The sequence below is a fragment of the Rhinolophus sinicus genome, chromosome 17 (genome assembly GCF_057876585.1).
Source record: "Rhinolophus sinicus isolate RSI-liver-muscle chromosome 17, RSI-T2T, whole genome shotgun sequence".
NCBI lineage: Eukaryota > Metazoa > Chordata > Mammalia > Chiroptera > Rhinolophidae > Rhinolophus > Rhinolophus sinicus.
Genome location: NC_142517.1, coordinates 100,704,785 through 100,724,513, shown reverse-complemented (window position 1 = coordinate 100,724,513; position 19,729 = coordinate 100,704,785). Strand labels below are relative to the sequence as shown.

General features: G+C 40.9%; 3 protein-coding genes across 6 annotated transcripts in view; 1 reads left to right on the top strand and 2 right to left on the bottom strand.

Moving 5' to 3' along the window:
* The window catches only part of RNF13 (ring finger protein 13), a 136,351-nt gene extending 126,716 nt beyond the window's left edge, over positions 1-9,635 (top strand). For all 3 annotated transcript variants that reach the window (XM_019748856.3, XM_088794063.1, XM_074333758.2), the window contains 2 exons: positions 7,886-7,966; positions 8,245-9,635. In XM_019748856.3, coding sequence (XP_019604415.3) covers positions 7,886-7,966; positions 8,245-8,609 — 446 coding nt within the window. In that variant the 3' untranslated portion in view covers positions 8,610-9,635. The remainder of the gene's footprint in view (positions 1-7,885; positions 7,967-8,244) is intronic.
* A 2,833-nt stretch (positions 9,636-12,468) lies between these two features.
* PFN2 (profilin 2) lies at positions 12,469-19,299 on the bottom strand. Of its 2 annotated transcripts, none has more exons than XM_019748857.3 (3): positions 18,265-19,299; positions 15,901-16,093; positions 12,469-14,142 (listed from the first exon to the last, which is right to left on the bottom strand). In XM_019748857.3, exons 1-3 carry the CDS (start codon positions 18,394-18,396, stop codon positions 14,045-14,047), a joined length of 423 nt encoding a protein of 140 aa, XP_019604416.1. In that variant the 5' UTR covers positions 18,397-19,299; the 3' UTR covers positions 12,469-14,044. The 2 variants fall into 2 exon arrangements, with proteins under 2 accessions (XP_019604416.1, XP_019604417.1); XM_019748858.3 differs by having other exon boundaries at positions 12,469-13,822.
* On the bottom strand, positions 18,732-19,286 carry LOC148754834 (uncharacterized). The gene has a single exon (XM_088794064.1). The coding sequence runs from the start codon at positions 19,284-19,286 to the stop codon at positions 18,732-18,734; it is 555 nt and encodes a 184-aa protein (XP_088650190.1).
* Positions 19,300-19,729: the final 430 nt, after the last annotated feature.

Genomic DNA, 19,729 nt, shown 5'->3' with positions numbered 1-19,729 from the left:
ACGACACTCTCAACCTTTATCATCTGCCTGCAGCTGTGATTGCTATGGAGAACTGTGCCTTCAATCCACTGACTTCTAACTGAAGAAGTCAGTGTAACTTATACCAGATAACTTAATCAGGGTTACACTGGATTGGGGTGGGCATTGCACCCAATAAAAATCTGATAACCCTCCCTTTTAGACTTTGTAAGTATATAACACCTGTTACGTAGTGTAAGAGCAAACCACATATTCTGCATTCATGATCTCATTTAGTTCTCAGAGCAGCACAATTAGAAAAGTGTTGTCATGACCATTTTAAAAAGAAGATGAGACTCAGAAAAGTGAATTACCTGAGGTTGCAGAGCTAGCAAAAAGCTAAAGGTAAGAGGCAGGGCTGCAATCCACATTCTTGACTCCAAACACTATACGGGTAAATACTAGCCTACCCTGTCTTTCCTCTTCAGTTACTACCATTTCAAAATAAAATAAATTGCCTCCTGGCTTTAATCTTTCCCATTGCCCTTCTCTCGTCTTCTTCCCACACCCACCTGCACTTACCCTTCTCCACAGCTCACTGTCAAAGAGAAAGAACATTTTTGAGACAAAACTAATTTCCTAAAGGTTCATGTCTACCAGCAGTATGAGAATATTCTTTTCATCATATTTTACATTAACAAGGTAAATTATTTATAGTTCTGCTTTTGTAACCTGTTTTATCCTTTGCTCACATTTCTATTGGGATCTTAGTGTTTTCTTATCAATTTGTATGCACTTTTTAGAAGGAAATTTTATGTCTGATTTTTAGAGTCACCCTTGCTACGTTAAGAATTGTAATAATATTACCTCAATCTAGTCAACAGGCAGAAGTCATCTAGAAAAATTTCTGCAAAAGTAACGTAGACCCTATGCCTCCTCCACTTTAAATCCCAAGTATACCTGAGGCTGCTCAAGGTTTTTGTTTAATTTCCTTTATATGAAGGAAAATTAAAATAATTATTGGATTAGAACACACAAATATTTAAGCATGTACATAAATTTGAGGTTGTTGAAGTTGGCTCTGGAAGGGTATTGCACACCAATTTTCTAGGAGCCTGAAAAGGAATATGAAACCTTTGGTACTAAGTACAAGGAAATGCTTTTTAAGTATGATAGTATTTACCATTCTAAAATTCCTTTATTTTTCACTTCAGGATAATGACAAATCTTTGAATCTATTTGCTTCTCTATTCAGAAAGATACTGGGTGAAATTGTAGTTTACCTGCATAATGCATCCAAGTCAGAACCAATAAAGAGTAATATAGGATGGCTGTTTAGAATATAGGGAAAAGTTAGTTTTTAAAAAATTACCCAAAATGGAATTTGGCCAATGCTGAATATCAGTGCTTCTGCCTGAATTTTAAGTTTGTTATATGGATTTATTCATGGTCCCTAAGGTAATCATTTTTATTCTTACTCTCAATGAAGGAATTACCATATTTCAAAAAAAAAAGTTGCTAATATAATGCTCTTTCAGTGGAGTCTGTTTCCTTACTGTGCATGCGTGCACTAGCATTTCATCGTAGGAATGTATAAGAAATGTTTGACCCTTAATTAAAGTTGTAAAATATAGCTGTTATGATGTAGCATCGTAAAAAGGTTTGTAAAAATATGAAACCATGGGAGATAGGAATAAAAAAATGATCTTTGTTCCTTCCCAATGTGTGACAGTTTTAAGACCAAAAGTATTCTCGTTTATGAGTTGGAAACATTTTAATTTCTAAAAAGTGGCTGCTTAAGAGTATTTCTTAAGTTCTTACCCTTTATACACTATGAATCAAAGGGGGGTTATTTAAATGTGAAATTCTAACACATGTGCTAGAAGACAGTACAGCATAATGGTTAAAACTATGCATGGACTTGGGAGTCTGACAGACCTGGGCTGGATTCTGGATCACCGATTTGTTTGGCTGTGTGACCTTGTGCAGGTTTCTTAACCTCTGTGTACATCCCTTCATGTGTAAAGTGTGACTAACCATAGCTACCTCATAATCAGCAATTACTATTACAAAAAGAACCCCTTAAAAATCGTAACTAACATTAGTGTCATCAAAATTCAGTCATTAAACATAACTGCCACAATCATGAAGCAGCATAAGAAAATGTAACTATAAACATTACACTTGTAATTTCTTTCCAGTAACCATAGTTTAAGCTAGTTATATTTTTGTTATAGAATGTTTTGGTAAGGGTGGGATTTGGCATTTAAAGTAAAAGAAAGAGGTATTTTGTCATGTATATTCTAGTGTACTCTAATGGTTTTAGCAAAGATACATAGATATTAGAAAGAAAAAAATGCCAATTGTTGCAATTTTCCTATAGTTGTAGATGCATTAGATGGTTGAAAACATGAAGGGAAGTGTAAGCCCTTCGGCGGGGCCTCATCACGCCAGTGAGGCACAGCACCAAACTATGGAAGCCTTAAAAGAATTCCCGTAGGCTTGGGATGTAATGGAAATGTTAATGTTAGCGGAAATATTTGCCAACAAACCAAAAAAAAATTTGACTTTTGGGAATGTTCCGTACGCACAGCCTGTCATCAAACCCATAGAAACCACCAGCTTGAGGCGCTGGCACAAGAAGCGTATCTGTAAAGGTTGGTCAGCACTCATGTTTCCCACACTTTGGGGGACATGAGCATCTTAAATCTTCCCAGTTATCTCATTGACCTTCACCTTTGCAGCTCTTTCAGAAATGTTTGCGCTCATTAATAAATGATTTAAATATTGACTTAGCCATTTCCAGCACATATAAAATAATAGGCTTTTAGTTGTCTTCTTGCTTCTGATGCAGCCAACTTCCTTATAAATTTCTTCATTACTCGTTATTCTCCTCAAAATTGCGATTTTTTGAGTTTCCTGGGCCATTCAATTAAAGCACTTCTCTGAGTCTGTAACCATAAGGACTGGTTACCACATGCCGTGTTTCAAAGCAGAGGAAAACCTCTTATGTCTCTGTGGGAGCTGTCTCACCTGCCCCATCAGTATGTGAAGGAGCCAGATCCTGAGATAAAAATGATACAAAATGGGTTTTATATTTGAAATGTTAAGATTCCAGGCATTTTTCTTTTATAGTTTAATCATTGCGATTTTCCAAGACAATATGTATAAAAGGGGAAAGATTTTATTTCAGAGATGGGGGAAAAAAAAGCAATATAGCATTTTATAGCAGATTACCTAAAAAGGGAGCAATACTTGTATAGTTTTTTTTATTTCTTTACCTATTAAGGCATGCTTAGTTTTTCTAACTACATTTAACTGCCTTAAATCTGACCTTAAAAGTAAATATTAGTTCCTTTGCTCAGGGCTCAAAAATAATCAGGAAGAATTCTCAAGTAACTCTGGCTTTAAAAATACTTTAACCCATTGTCTTTTGTTCAAATTTCTTGGCAAGTGTTATGCAGGAGAGGAGAACAGAAGATAAGATTTGTTTAGTTTTATTTGCTGGAAAGAGCTGCCATTGTGTTCTTTACTGGAAAAGCGGGGAGTAAGTGGCAAGGCACACACTTTCTCTGCAAGGACAGTAGTTTTCGCTTTGAAGTGCATGAGTCCAGCGCTACATCTTCTGTGGGCACATTATTTAAAATGTGTGAGAAGCCATTACTTCTCATGAAAGCTGTATGTGTTCAGCTTTGACTGCTGTGTTTAACGCGGAGGAAGCGCACCCTGGCTGCTGTGTGGCCGGTGAGTGTGTGATGAAATAGGACAATTAGGCTGTGCACCGTGCCACACGCACGATGGCTGGGTTGTCTCAGACCAGCTCATGTTTGAGTCATCGCTAGAAATGGTGACTCCTCTTTATGCCTAACTTCATGTCCAAATGTTTTTGTTACAACTTGGCTAAATGCAGGTACCCCGCTCCCCCCAACTTCCGTATTAGTTGGTTCTAGACTGAAAGGCCAGTGTGGATGAAGCAGGAGTGAGGGGGGAGGGGAGACAGGCGTGAGGTGAGGCGGCAGAGGGAGGCAGGGGTCGGATCCTAGGCAGCTGTGGGAAGGCCATCGTAAGCAGCTCAGATTTTATTCTCAGTGGGATGGGGAATCATTTAAATGGAATTGACATGATGTGATTGCCATTTAAAAACAGTCACCCTGGCTGCCATGGAGAAAAACCATATGGGGCAGGAAGAGAAGGGAGACTCTTAGGAATAGACTCTTACAATAATCCAGCTACTGGACCATGGTAATTGAGGAAACCGAAGGGGAGAGATTAAAGATGCGTTTCACATATAAAAGTTGACAGGACTTGGTGCCAGAATGAATGTAGGCTGTAAGGGAAGTGGCGTCAGGGCTATGCCCAGGCCTGATAATCAGTTCCTGCCACTGCAGCGGCTGCCGTAAGTCTGTGGGATCCCTAGTCTGATGGGTCAGTGTTTTTGCGGTACCTCATGACCCAAGATTTTGTGGATAAACTGGGGAGGACTAGGCTTAGAGGGGAAAATCAAAGTTTTGTCCACCTACATAGTATAACTTTAAAAGTGCCTTCGAGAAAATTTTCTGAAACATTATTCAAATAACAATGCCAAAAATGTTCCAGACAGAAGCGTTTCCATATTGTTTCACACAACAAACATGAATCTCACCTCTCCTCCCACTTCTGAACATCTACCCACTAGTAAATTAGCAAAGTCTTTGTTTGATAAAGTCTGGAGGGGTTTTCTATCAGGGTTCTCAACCTCAGCATGACTGACATTTCAGGGGATAATTCTGCTTGGGGGGAACGTGCAGGACATTGCAGGCTGTTGAGCAGCAGCCCTGGCCTACTACATGCCAGCCGCACCCCCAGTTCTGAAAACCAAAAATGGCTCCAGGTATCAGCCAAATGTCCCCGGGAGGCAAAATCGTCCCCAGCTGAGAACTACTGGTTTATACTAAGCAACAGAACTTTCTAGTATGGTGCTGATAGTAACAAAACTAACATTTATTAGCACTTGTTAGAGCCTTTTATGTTACCAGAACCAGAGGACAAATTGGTTATTTAAAAAAATCTGCTAAAGTTGTACATCATAAAGAAATAAATGCCTTAAATTTAAGGTAAAAGTAAATATAAATCCACTCAACAGCCATGGTCTTGAATATGAATCCACTGACTGAATTTCCAAGTTGTCATGGTACATGGTGCATTTTCTACTATTTTTAGTTTCAGGTATTTTTAAATGGGACAAAAATTAGATTCTGCTTTCATTTTTGCTTTTTATTAATATGTTTGTCCATTTTTTTAAGATTGCGCACCCATACCCTCATTTGATCAAATTTTGGCTGGAGCTGGGTCAGGAGCAACTAGCTTTCATTAAGTGTTCCTAATACAGCCAACCTGGCTTGCAAATAAAACCAGATGTCTTTTATAGTCACAGTTCAAGGGCTATGAATATTTAATGAAATGACACAATCACTCTGAGTACAACCAACAGGTTCAGTGCCCACTGCGGCTGGTTCTTTGTCAGCTCATCTGATGGGACAGAAGCACGTGGGGGCTGGGGAGCAGCCTCGTAGCCACAGCCTTCAGTGTATCCACCCTAAGGTATCGGGCCTGCTGGGCCAGTTTCCTCAGGGGCAGGTTAAGAGGCGCTGTGTGCACCAAACACTATGTAAAGTATCACGTGCATCATTACTTTTAATCCACAACAATCCTAAAATAGGTATGTTAATATTTGCTTTTCTTTGAGACTACTGAAACAGAGAGATGCTGAGTGTCTTGTACAAGGTCACACAGGTAATAAAATGATCAGGATGAGAACCCCAGACATTCTAACATGTGCTTTACGATTTCATCACAAGTCCAAGGCCATGGGGGTTGATTCTCTACAGAGCACCAGGCTCCAGTCTGGTCCGTGATCACAAACTCCACATTTGAATCTTGACCTGTCACCATCAGAGTAAGTGCTCTGGCGAGAACATAAGGGAGATCAATATAAATCCATCACTTGGAAAAATTCAAAGGATTGAGAGGAAAGCTCATTGACTGAAGCTGCAATTCCATACATTTAAGGCTAACCCACATATTACCTGTATTTATTTCCTGTTGATGTGGTAGCAAATTACCACAAACTTAGTGGCTTAAAACGATACAGATTTATTATCTTACTGTTCTGTAGAAGTCCCACACAGGTCTCACGGGGCTAAAAATCAAGACACTAGCAGGGCTGCTGCGTTCTTTTCTGTGGACTCTACAGGAGAATCTTTCCTTGCCATTTCCAGCTGCTAGAGGCCACCAGATTCTTTGGTTTGACACTCCTCCCCTCCATCCGCAAGGAACATTGCATCTCCTTGGCCATTCACCCATAGTCACGGCTCCCTCTGACTTTTGCCTCCGTCCTGTACTTTTAAGGGCCTCTTGTGATTACATTGGGCCCCCTTGGATAATGCAGGAGAACCTGCCCACCTTAACAGAGGCTTGGAGTCTTGGCAGGCACGCCTTGGATCAGTCTGCTCCCGTTCAGTTATTGTAACTGTTTTTAATGGACATCGTCACAGAGTTGTAAGACTGAAAGTTTGATTTGTATGAGAAATCAGTCATGATTGAATTGCTTATTAAAACCGTCCTCAAAGCCCACGAAAAAATGGATCAGCTGTATAATTACAGTAATTATAGGTATATTGTAGTCCTTCAGTCTCTTTAGTAGTTTGAGATGGGTATAATCAGTCTCACCAAATTCCACACATGAGGTTCTAACACAGAACCTTGTTTTTGTTATAGAACGTATGTGATAGGTGATGGATACCACAGTAACCAAATTCAAGATACTGAACAAAAATTAGTAATTTTCATTAAGCTTTCTATTTAGGACTCCTCCTAAATGTGCTATTTTAAATGATTAAAGGATGTTGAAGATTGTTTCGATAGAACTGTCATATCATTCTGTTGTGTGTCATGTTCATCCAGCCTTTCTATCCAGACACTGGCTTGCTTTCTGACATGCCTCCCAAGGTTGTTACCTGTGTGGGTTGGGCAATGAATTTAACTGTCGTTTGCTCCCTGAGGTTTTTGCAAGTTTTCACCTAACATATTCATTTAATGAAAAACACTGAATTGAAAGTGGTCCCAGTGGTCACTGCCACTACATAAAAAGCCAGTAGTGACTCAAAAAGACTCTATGTGCCATATGATGTAAAAACTTGTAACTACACTTAATTCCAGAAGGAGCTATGATTAAGTAAACTTCCATGATTTAAAGGTGGTAAGTTCAGTAAGAAATTAAAAGGCAGTGATTATGATCAGTAAACAGCCATTAGTGAATACCTGTGTGCCTGACCCTTTGCTTACATCACCCCGCTTCATCCTCACAGCCCTGCACGGTAGGTAGAATCTTTTCAGACAAAAGAGCTGGATGTCAGAAGTAACTTGCCAAGCAGGCACTACAGAACTGACAAATGTTGGAACGGAAATTTGAAGCTCAATGTCTCGCTCTAAAAGTGTTTTTATCACTAATACAGTTTTAAAAAATTATGTTCTAACATGTTTCCATTTTTATTTAAAAAATGATCCAGAGACTTTAAGAAATCTAAATAGTGAAAATTTGTCTTTTGCATAAAATATTTCAAAACTAGTATTTGAATAGTTAAATAAAACACTTAAGGAATTATGATTATTTTTATAAAAATCTTTTGCAAAGGTAATCAAGGTAAATAATTTTGGCATCCACTTTTTATTTTAGGTAAAAGGTTAATTTAAACTTCAGGTTCCTGAAGTTGAACTTGAAGCAGGTAGGTCCCTGATCTGAACGAAAACAAACAAAAGCAATCGTTTAAAGACAGATAAATCAAAAGGCATTTAAACTCACTGACTGAAGAAGACCTAATTTGAAAAGTTGGAATCGTTAAGAATACGTATCTTTATAATGAATTTTATTTACCGTCTTCTGTTGTAGGAGATGAATATGATGTATGTGCCATTTGTTTGGATGAATATGAAGATGGCGATAAGCTCAGAATCCTTCCCTGTTCCCATGGTATGACAGATTACATTTGCTTGGAATTGACATAGTCAATTTATGTTTAAGTTCAGTGTTAGAAGGGGAGACAGAAAATAGTTATTAGTACACCATAAGCCAGGCCCTGTACTAATTAATAGTCTCATTGAAGGAGGGAGGTGTATTAATAAAAATTTAGTTTTCTTCTTTTCCCTAACATGATGCATGTAGTTCAGAAGAACATGAATAAACATGGTAAGAGATTAATGTTTTCAGCCACATGTACCACCTAAAGATGTGTACTTTTGCTTCAACAGCTTATCACTGCAAGTGTGTAGACCCCTGGTTAACAAAAACCAAGAAAACCTGTCCTGTCTGCAAGCAGAAAGTTGTTTCTTCTGAAGGGGACTCAGACTCTGAAACAGACAGTAGTCAAGAGGAGAACGAAGTGTCCGAACACACCCCGTTACTTAGACCTTTGGCTTCTGCCAGCACCCCGTCATTTGGGGCTTTGTCGGAGTCCCACTCACATCAGAACATGCCCGAATCTTCAGACTATGAGGATGATGACAATGAGGTCACTGACAGCAGCGATGCAGAGAACGAAATCGGCGAGCACAGTGTCGTGGTCCAGTTGCAGGCGAACGGCGAACGGGGTTACAACATAGCAAATACCGTTTGACCTTCAGAGGGCCATGGGGTGATTTCCCTGTAAAATGTTTATTTAGGTATATAATTTGACTTTTTTGCTCCCTTCAGAGATTTGTGTAGAAATAACTTATTTTTCAGTATTCTACTGTTTTAACCAGATCACTGGAACAGGTGTTTTTGATCTGGTATTTATCTACAGGAGTGTACTGCATTTCACTAATAACTAATAGACTGGTACTATAACTCAAGCATTAAATCAACTTATTTTGGAATGAAACATAGCAAAAACATTAAAAAAAAAATCCTTCAGTATAGCTTGCAGTTAAGACCTAGATCAGAGTATGCCAATTTGGGTTTTACACACGAGGTCAGTGCTGTGGCCCCCTAGCATGAGCCAAGCTGACTTCCGCCTCCATAAAGTTACCTCCAGTTGTTGAGCTGGAATGTTTGTTCTGGTATCACCCCAGACTGCTGTGTCAGTGAGAGGCCACAAGGGAATTTAGCACTTTTCCTCCTATCGGCACCACAGAGAAACTCAAAGCTTTTTCCCTTTCTATTCCCAAGTAGCCTTGTCTTGATAGGAACAGTCTGTACTAGTGCAAATTTCAGGTTTTAAGGGTTTTAATACTATAGTGTTACGTATGAATTTGATTCATCAACTAATGTCTCTGAACTTACCGAACTTCAGTATCCTTAAGGGTTTTGTGTTGTGATCAAAGCAAAAAGGAAATGCTGTACAAAAACACCAAACTTCAGCAACTGTTAATACACAGATCATATACCTCTTAATAAAGAGCATCTTATGCTAATTTAATATAGCCCTGCTAAACTGTACAGAGGAAATTGTTCAAGTATTGGATTTGAAAATTGCTTATGTTTAATAGAATAATATAGTTAAACAATGTATTATGAAAAGCTAAATTATATTATACATCATTGTAACTATGTAGAAAATGTAGACTTATGTATAATCAAAATGCTAAGAATTTTTATATGGCCTTGTATGAAGGGAGTTTGAATGTTAATAAACACATTTTCCACTTTAAGAACTGGCAAATATTTGTTGTACTGTATGATTACCATATTAGCCTTATCTTTAGATGCACAGTGCTGTAAAGGTATAATGATTAAGGTAACAGGTCAGATTAAACACCTATCACCTTAGAATTTTGTACAAGGTAACTGCTCACAAGCAATTAGGTAATTCCCCAAAAAGTTACAATTGCAGCCAGTCATTTGAACAATAGTGTACATTATGGTGCCGTTGTAATTCCAGTACATCCTACAGTAGTAGGCTGCCTTGAAAGGATAAATATCTGGAGGTATCTGCATTGACATGGGAAATTGTTAGTGAACAAAAGCATATTGGAGAATATACACAGGAGCTTTTTGTTGTAAAAAGAAAAATACATTTTAAAAGAAATGTAACACTAGTAGGGGGAATTTCACTTTCTGAATTTTTTAGGAAAATCCTTATAATCGACAACAAAAAAAGGTATGTCCACTTAGGAAAATAAAAGTTTAAATTCAGTATCTACTGTCTGATACCACCTCATTTCCATCCCCTTCCAACACTCCCATTTCAAAAACACAGGCCTGAGAAACAGAACATTTATTGTAGTTAGCAAAGCTTTGGAATTTGACATATTTGTATGGCCCTAGCCTTTCTAAACCTGTTTAATCATTTGTATAATTTCATTTAAACCAAGGTAGGGTGTGAGGATAAAACACTGAACTCAGTGCCTGGCACATAAATACACAATAATAGCTTTAATAATTATTAAAGTAAATAATAAAAACATAGTACCTAAAACAATTTTTTAAGAAAAGGGAAAAGTTAAAAGTCACTGTAATGTACGTGTATTAGATGGTCCCTCAGTTCTTAATCCACAATTCAGATCAAGGATCTGTTTCCTTTAAATCTAAGTTAGGAATTTTATGAGGCAAAAATTATTTTTTTTTGTAAACTTCAAACTGTTACTTTGAGTTGAAAAATTAATGAAGTGTCTTAAATAGTACTGTCTAGGATTATTACTAGTTACAATACTCGAATTCTTCTGTTTTGGTGGTGTAAGTATACAACCTCGTAAACAGGACATTAAATAAAATCCAGTATCAAATACCATCATAATTTAATTTTTATTGTAAAAATATGGTCACCTGGAAACTTACCCCAGAAATAAATTTATCTTGATATTTTGCCTTTAGAAACACATACCTAAAATACATGTAAGATTACATACTCTATTACACTCTATGTAACATGTTTATATCCCGTTAATTAACATTCATTGGTGAGCATTTTCTCATGTCATTCTTCAATGACTATTTCATCCTCTGGACAATCATTCATACAACCCATAACCTTGAAAGGTAAATTTTGTAGTCTTTTTAGATCAGTTATTGTTAAGTAATACGGTGTGATGGATGTTCAGGTGTATTAATTTGTGTAACTCCATTTCCTTAGGTTAAATTCCTAGAACTAAGTACAAAGATATATGCATATGTTTGCATCAGTGTTTTTCTAATAAAATTGTGGACAGAGGGCCAATGACTAGTTTCATTGTTTACTATTTTAGTGATACACTGTCCTCTACCTTCTTCTGCTCACCTCCTCACATCCCTGACACACATCCCCTCACCGACTTACAGGTTCATTCCTTAAGGGTTTCACAGTTGTTTGCTGCTTTCCACTTACCCTAACAGTTCTTCACAACTGAAGTGTGAATATATATTAATGTATATTACCATAAAATCTCAAATCATCGCAACCCAACCACCGAATTTTCATTTGACTAACCTTGTGTTCCTAAAAAGGATCTTAACAGGTCAAGAAGTTGAGGTTTTTGTTGCTGTTGTTTTACAATTTCTACAGTATGCCCAACTACCAAAGTAGCCCCAAATCCCTATTTTCCATACTTGTACATCTCTGTATGTACAATCAAATTCAGAACTACTGCCTGACAACTCTCTCAAAGCAAAAAATTTATTTATGCACAGTATGTTTTAAGTAAGGCAGAGAGATTAATTCCCATTCTCCAATCCACTGTTTTTCAAACGGTAGCATACAGGCTGCTAAAGTGAATCCGAATGACCTGGCAATTGTTTCTAAAGGAGCTCCTGGGGCTTATGGAATCACCATCTCCAGGATGGACCTCTAGAGCCCGGAATTTGCATTATAACCGGCTCCCCAGTTTTACTTAGACTCACCAACTTCTGAGCACCCCTGCTCTGAGCTTCTGCTCCACAGTTCCTGGTAATGATTTAATATTAAACTAACATATTTACTAAATTTCAATACATCTCAGGGAACTTACAACCTCTGGGACTAAACTTGACTTACATAATAGCCATTGTTAGTATGTCACTCCAAAGCCAGTAACTGCAAGAACACCCCAGTTATCTTATATGCTGCCTAAGGAATGTATAAGTGATTATACGAGGGTCCCAGCTGGCTGACTTCAGCCTGCCAACACAGCCTCCAAATCTAGAGAAGTCATATGCCATTTCAGCACAGAAGAACCCACAATGCAGAAACCCTTTTTGGTACTCGGGCCCTTACTGTTCACTGGATTTCACATTTAGAGACCAGCAACAAGAGAAAAATATTTAATTTCTAGTAGATACAGTAATTTTCCACTCAAGCCTGAAGATGAGACTGAGATGACTAAAAGCCATTTTTAAAAGATCAAAACCCATTAAAAAGATATTCCCAGGCACTCATTTTATTTATAATAAATACTACAGGAAATAGAATAGGCCATCAACTCAATTTTTTAAAAGATTTTATGCTTGCAGCAGAGTTGGCCTGTTCTGTATATTCCCATTATGTCAAAAATCAACTATAACAGTAAGCCAACAATTTATATAAACAACAGGAGTCTAGAATATTTGGTTGGAATAAATTTATTTCATCTGTCTGTAAACAAGGTGTTTAATAGTTATGGCATTTTTTTAAATGCATATTAAATCAGATGAGTTAGACTGTATCCCAGATGTAACAAAGTGCAGGGAAAGAAATGGACAAATCAGCAACAAGATTTGTTTTTAAACCTGTACATTATCCACAAGGCCCAAACAATAGAAGCAAATACTAGAATGTCCCTAAAGTAGTGCCATTCGAAAGAAACCTTTTATAGGTCAGTTAAAATCCATCTCACAATAGCAACAGTTCATTTTAACAATAGTATGGCACAGGATACATATGAAAAAAAATTCATCACAAGACAGCCAAGTCCACAATAATGCAACTTCATATAAAAACTCAAGCTGCAAATAAAAATTGGTCCTATGAAGAACAAACTGGACACACTCCAGATGGTTACGTTGGGATACCTAATGTCCATAATGGCAGCCTTTTACAATTTTACTAAAGAGTAGAGCTGGTGTGCAAAGAAAAAGACGAACAAAAATGTGAGCTATTGCAGTGATGGAATGTCCCTGGGGTTCGATCAGTAAGGTCACCGTAAGGTCATGGGAGGAAGTGCCTTTTGCTCTTGTTTTGCAGTTGCACTCTTTGTATGTCCTGTAGACACTATGAAAAAAGATTTGTCTACTCAAGTGCAACAACAATACTAGAAGCAAACTACTGCAGCTCTCAATAGCTCGTCAACAAAAGGGATTATTAATTGGTTAAATAAACCAGGCACTGCATAAAATAAGATGGAAGCAAACCAAATACCTTATGTGCGAAGGGAGGGGGGTGAGAAAAGAGGTGAAGAAAGATGCATGCACTACCTCCCAACCATGCGCTACAAAAGGAAGACTAAATGAGCTAAGTAAATGCTCAAAGTGCTGAAAAGACATTGATCAAATTAGAGATTGTACAACCGGCACCTTGCTTAATAGTAACTTATTTTAGTAATCAATATCCCATTAATTGCTAAGACAAAGTGATGCCCAACTTGGCATGCCCCCTCCCCCCAAATTTCAAGGTATCATGCAAATCATTATTGTGCTGCAATTATGTTGCCAGAGAAGGGTTGATTACATACAGTGGTTAACATACAAATGATCTACAGGGCAAACAGGAATCATGACATTAGAAAATAGGTGAAGAAAAATTAGCCACCATATAGTCTGGTAGCATTGTGACCATATTGGGGTGGTGATGAAGACAGTTGCTAGGTAGATGGGGAGAGGCTGCTTACACATCAGACCTCCTCAGGTATAAAGCGAGTTCATATGCTTTCTTGTTAAGTGTGCCTCCGTGGACACCTTCCTTTCCCATCACTATAACCAATGCTGGAGTACACAAGGAAACAAAACAAAAGTGAACAGAATTATTTAAGGGGGGGAGGGCAGAAAGAAAGACCTTTCCCCACCAACAGAGGGATACAAAGGAGACACAGGTTCATACCCCATCACCCTGCATTGCTAATAAAATTTCCAGAATTAAGACTCAAGCTTACAGCTAGGAAAGTTTAAGAGCAATTTTCCCCTAATACTTAACAGTCTGCCTAGCAGCTAGAACCCAGAGTCTCTCAAGTATTTTGCCATTGAGTATGCCTTCTTATTCAATCCGCCTCCATGGACCCCTTCTTTTCCCATTACAAAGACCAAGACTGAAAGAGAAAGAAGAAAAGTGTTTCAAAAGAAGTGTTAATCAAGAAAGTCACATAAGTTTTAGCAGACAGAACCCCAATTAATAAGTTAACATTAAGTCAGTTTCCATGAACTGTCAAGCACTGAAATCAACTAGGTCTCCAAAACGAGAACTTTCAAACTAGTTATATGCTAAAACCATTATAACTATTAATTGCATCTTGGAAGTCCAATCAATGCAGCTGCAGCTCTGTATAAAAACATCTTTAGCTAGGAGAAAAAATAAGTGTGCTCATTTATCTCCTAGGGCAAAAAAAATTCTGGTTAGTATGACAAATACATATTAGACTGGCTCCCAAAATATAAACTTAAAACTTAGGTGATTATTATTTACAAAATTCTTCCAATTTAACAAGCTTGATTAAGTATGAAGTCTTACTTGTGAGGCTAAATGTGCCTATTAACTTCCGGAGGAAAACCAAGGACAAATTCTAGGAGCATTTTCAGTGCTACTGAAAAAAGGCCAAATTAAAAGGCTTGTGCTTACTTACTGATATCCTCACTGTTCTAGCTTTGTTTTTAATTGAATCTAAAATCCTGAAATAGATTTTCTATTTCCAACAACAGGTTCTTCTATGATGCAGTTCAAAGGTCTATCCCCAGAATACATGTGTATGTCAGATTTTATATTCACTGCCACTAGATGTCAGCAGTGCTATATGGTATGAAAATCTCATTCTGGTTTTGTTACATGGTTGATGCTTTTTAATATTTACCTGAGCTCAGCTAATATTTAAAGAGATTAATCTATTATTTCAGTTACCTATTTTCCTATAGAGAAATATTCATACACATCAACTCACATCAGAATAAGAGGAACCTTTAGGACAGTCACAGGGAGTTGGTAGGACCATTAAAGTAAATTACAGCTCAGAGTAGCTTCAAGTTCTTCACATGGTAGATTTGGTCTTATTAGATATGCCAAGTCTGCTATATGAGACTACACAAGCCCTCTTTATTTACAAAATATTTACACAGGTTAACACATTTAAATATATTTGTAAATTAATTCGATGTCATAATAAACCTCAATTTTGAAAGTTCAAAGAAGTAGTGAGACTTATTTAGTGTGGTAAGAATTTCTGCAATGTTGACAACAGTCAGGAAACACCAGAATTTCTGGATCAAATGAAATAGAATTTCCTACTTTTCAAATCTAAATCACAGACACACTCAGTCTTTGAGAATATTTTAGTAAAAGGACAACTTACTCCAAAACCCTAATTCTAATTATTTCTCTCTTCCCTAGCAATGTTTCCAATAGAAAAATGAGCCAATGTTAATTTTTCCTTATTTTATGCTGAGCAATGAATGATCAAAATGTAAGCAAGAAAGAAAAAGATGAGATCCAAAAGTCAGACTCAAAAGGACTAAAGTAACCAAACAATGTGAACAATTTAACAATCTGGATACACCCTAAGATTATCATTTGATGTGGCAAGCACTTTAAGAAACAAATTTAGGTTTTCAGTTTACTAAAGCTGAAACGGCAGAGTTGATATGAATAAAGTCGTATCTTTAGAATAACGCCAGGATCTCAGAGACTAGGCTGTGTATGCGGTAAATCTAACGCAGTACCTCACTTCAGTGCTGGGCAGTTCACCAAAACCACCTTAATCGCCATTATGGACTAACACTTTTATTCCGAATGTTAAAGGAACCGCTTAATGAGTTGTAATGTAGCATGCAACTTTGAACCAAAAAAGTGCCTTGCTTACCTCTACCAGCTCTGCCCACAGCAACGTTGTATGTTGGCTCCCCACCTTGACTCTTTGTCCGGATGTCCATTGTGCAGTCCCCATCGACGTATAGGCTATCTCTGATCACTGAGCACTTCTTTGCGCCAAGAGTCAAACCGTTGGTAAAGAAACCTTCTCGGTCTTTTCCTACAATCATATCTATTTCTACTGGCTGCCCCCCCCAAAACAAAGAAAAGAAAAAGGGGGAAAAAACATGAAGTTACAGTTAATTCCTTTCAGGCCTTGATATAACAGGAAAGACTGTATGCCAAGTTTGTACTACCAGTACGAGACATCCACATTTCACTAATGTAAAATAAAGTTTCAGTCTTTTAAAAGAATTACTTAATCTTACATGATTACATGTTTTATATTAATTAGATTTTAGTTAACAGTGTAGTCTACTAATTAAAGACTAGTCTATGAAAAGAATCTATGAACAGTTGGTAGCTGACACCAGATAAACTACAAACTTATTTATAAACTGTATCAAGTCAGGTGGGACCTGAAGTACTTATGTAATGGTAAGGATTCACCTATAAACTTTCAGCAACAGCTTGTCTATCATATTCAGTTACATTACAGTCAGTCCCGTTGCATCAAATTTAAACTTGCTTGAAAGTCTCCTGAAATAAAGCCCATGCTTAGCCGGTCTGTTCACTTCTACTCTGCTTCAAATAGCTTGACATCTCCCCTCCCCCACAGCATGAACTTCAAACTCGAGACCTCAGCGCATTCCCAAATTCATATTTCCCTCCTATTTTTGTAGCCACTACTCCTTTTTCTCTCCCACTTACCTTCCCCTCCCACCTCAGTAATCAGTTTTCCTTCTGGGCAAATGAAAAGAGGATTCTGTCTGTAGCACTGCAGTAGGCAATGGTAGAAGAACAGAGAAAATGGAGGGGGATTTGGAAAGAAACTGAGGTAGCCACCAGAACCGGAAAGGAGAAAACGTGCATTCTAACATTCCATGAATAAGAAGGAAGGCGTCGCCCCCATCAGAACTGCAGAGTCATAGCAGGCCCCAGCCATTTCCAAGCACACTCCCGCAATCTTCCCAGCCAGACAGCGGGAACTCACACACAAAGACAGGAGGACTGCAGAGAAAAAAGTTGATCACCAGATACCTATTCCCGGTAAGAATTGTCGTCCACTGCGGTTAGGGGAGACCTTTAAGTGCGAGCATCAAGGACTGAGTTCTACCCAGTTAGATCTTAAACCATGTCAAGTAGTACAAGAATAATTAGTAGCACCCGTAATAGGGGGCCTGATTTTAGCGTTTGATGGGAAGGGAGCATGAGACTAAAAAATTAAGAGACTGGCCCTATATGTGACACAATTGTCACAATTTTAGAAAGAGCCTTGTGCAGAAAGCAGCAAAACAATAAAGCAGCACTAGAGGCTTAGTGACAATTATTCTCCACATGTGGCAACCAAGCCAAAATCATCAAGTCACAAAATCAGGCGCTGTGAAGCACAAATCTGCATTAGTTCCTTACTATCATCACTAAAGAGCTCCCTCTTCAAGGGACTCCAAGAGACTTGGAGAAGTGAGGTGTCCCCTTGGTCCTCGCAGATTACTCAAAGCCCCACAAAAGCACCCCCTTTTTTGGAGCTATGTTGCGTAATTGGGGATAACGGTATATCGATGAATCTCCATAGGAGGAGAGAAATCAATGGCAGTTCGCCATCTTGGAGAATTAAAAAAAAAAAAAAATCCTATGGAGGCAGAGCTGAAGTCGAGATTCACGAATCCACCTACGTTGTGGGCGTACATTTCCCTCAAGCCCCAGAGGCCTGGACACCGGCAAACCTACGCAAAGTCGCCGCGAGGATCCCGGGGGCCGGGCAGCCGCCACCTCCCACAGCCCGCGGCGCGGGCGGCGCGCTGTCCGCGGCGCGAAGGGTGGCCCGGCCGCGAGAGGACCCTCGCCCCGGCCCAGTGCGCCCCGGCCTGGCACCTCGGGCCCCCGCTTCACCCCGGGACGTGCAAAGCAAACCTCAGGCTTCCCGGGTACCTGAGGGAGACGCACGAGGGCAAAAAAGGCGACCCCCCACCCCGCTCCGGCCGGTGCGTGCTCCCTCCCCCAGCTTCCCCCAGACCCGCACTGGGAACGCGGGGAGCCGGGCCGCCGCCCCCGCCTGTCAGTGCAGCCCCTGGCGAGGGGGCGTCCCCGGGCCTCGGCCTCCCCGCCCGCCCGGCAGCCGCATCCTCGGCGCCGGCCGCCTCGCACACCTGCCCGCGCGGCCCTCCGTGCCCCGGGCCCGCGCTGCGGCGCCCCCACGGCCGGCCGGCACCACTCAGGTCGGGGGACGGGTACCCGCGCCGCGGCCGGTCCTCACCGTAATGCTCTGGAAGACGCCCCCGGCCGTGGCTGCCCAGACGTATTTGGCGTCGCAGTAGCCGACAATGGCGGCCTCCTGGCAGCAGCCATCGCACATCAGGTTATCCACGTAGCTCTGCCAACCGGCCATCTTCGAGCCCTTCGCACTGCAGCGGGTACGCGAGGAGCAGCAGGCGCAGCGGCGGCGGCGGCGGTAGCGGGTGGCGGCGGCGCGGGGGGAGGCGGGGCGGGGGCGGGGAGGAGGCGGCTCTGCGCAGGCACCGACCGCCCCCCTCCCCGAGGAGCTGCGGTGGGAGGACGCGGAGACGGCAGCGAGGAAGAAGCTGTGGAGGGCGCCCGGCCCGGCTGCCCGCCCGCAGCCACGGGGCTGACTAACCAGCGGCGGGAGGCTGCGGAGTGGCTGTGCTGGCGGCGGCGGCGGTAGCGGCAGCTGCTCCTCAGCGCGGCGCTCCCCGTTCTCCGCGGTCACGGCGGAACGTACGCGCGCGCGTGCGTGCGATCCTTCCGCGGTGCCCCGACTCGGAGGGTCCCGGGAAGGCAGAAGGAGACTGAGGCGGGGGCGCGGAGGGATACCGCTCCGGTACAGTCACGGCCGCCACGTGCGGAAAACCGGGACCGGCGCGGCCGGGTGGCTGCCGGTGGCGGAGCCTCGGACCCGGGCGCGTGCAGAGGACGTGTCCCCCATCGCATTAGGCCCCCCAGGGACGGCGGTGTCTGTCCCAGCGGCCGGCCTGCGATGCGCCTCTTCTGCGTGGCTCGGGATGCGGCATCTTGAGCCTGGGTGTCGGATTGCAGCGTTGCCCTAGTGACGGGATGCGGAGCGTTGACTCCTGTTTGTGGTGGGGGTGGCTGGTGATAGCGTCGCGCACGCTCGTCCCGGCGTCCCAATGGGACCCTCTTCCCTGGACCCCTGTGTCCCTCGGCTGTAAAGGCAGCCGAGCGGGCGCGCTCCGGCGTCCTGAAATCAGAGCAGGCGTTGGTGGCTCGTCGGAACGTTTCTGAGTTTTGTGGACCTTTCATTGTTGCCTCGTTTGGGTACCAGGGGCCTCTCGTTATGTGTATTCTTTGATTGGAAGAACGCCTCTCCCCTTAATGTTGCTAATCACGTGTGGCTAAATTGCTCGTAAATTCCGAATAGCGACCTATGCAAACTATTTTTTGTTAACTGGGAAAGTTATTGGTGGGTTGAAGAAATCGCTGAAAATACAAAAAATAAAAATCTAAGAAAAGGTTCACTGAATGAACATAGTAATATTTCTGCTCTTGAAGAGTAAAATAATTTCGGGACCCAGATCTGAAAATGGCTTGTATTTACAAAGTAAACGATGGGTAGAGTCCCTGTGAATCTCGCATCATCTGTAAGTAACCTCTGAGCGCTATGACTAGACGAGGAATTAGGGGACGTCCTACAACAATTTCAGTTGTAAGTGAACAAAGATGATCTGCCAATCGAAGGAAACGAA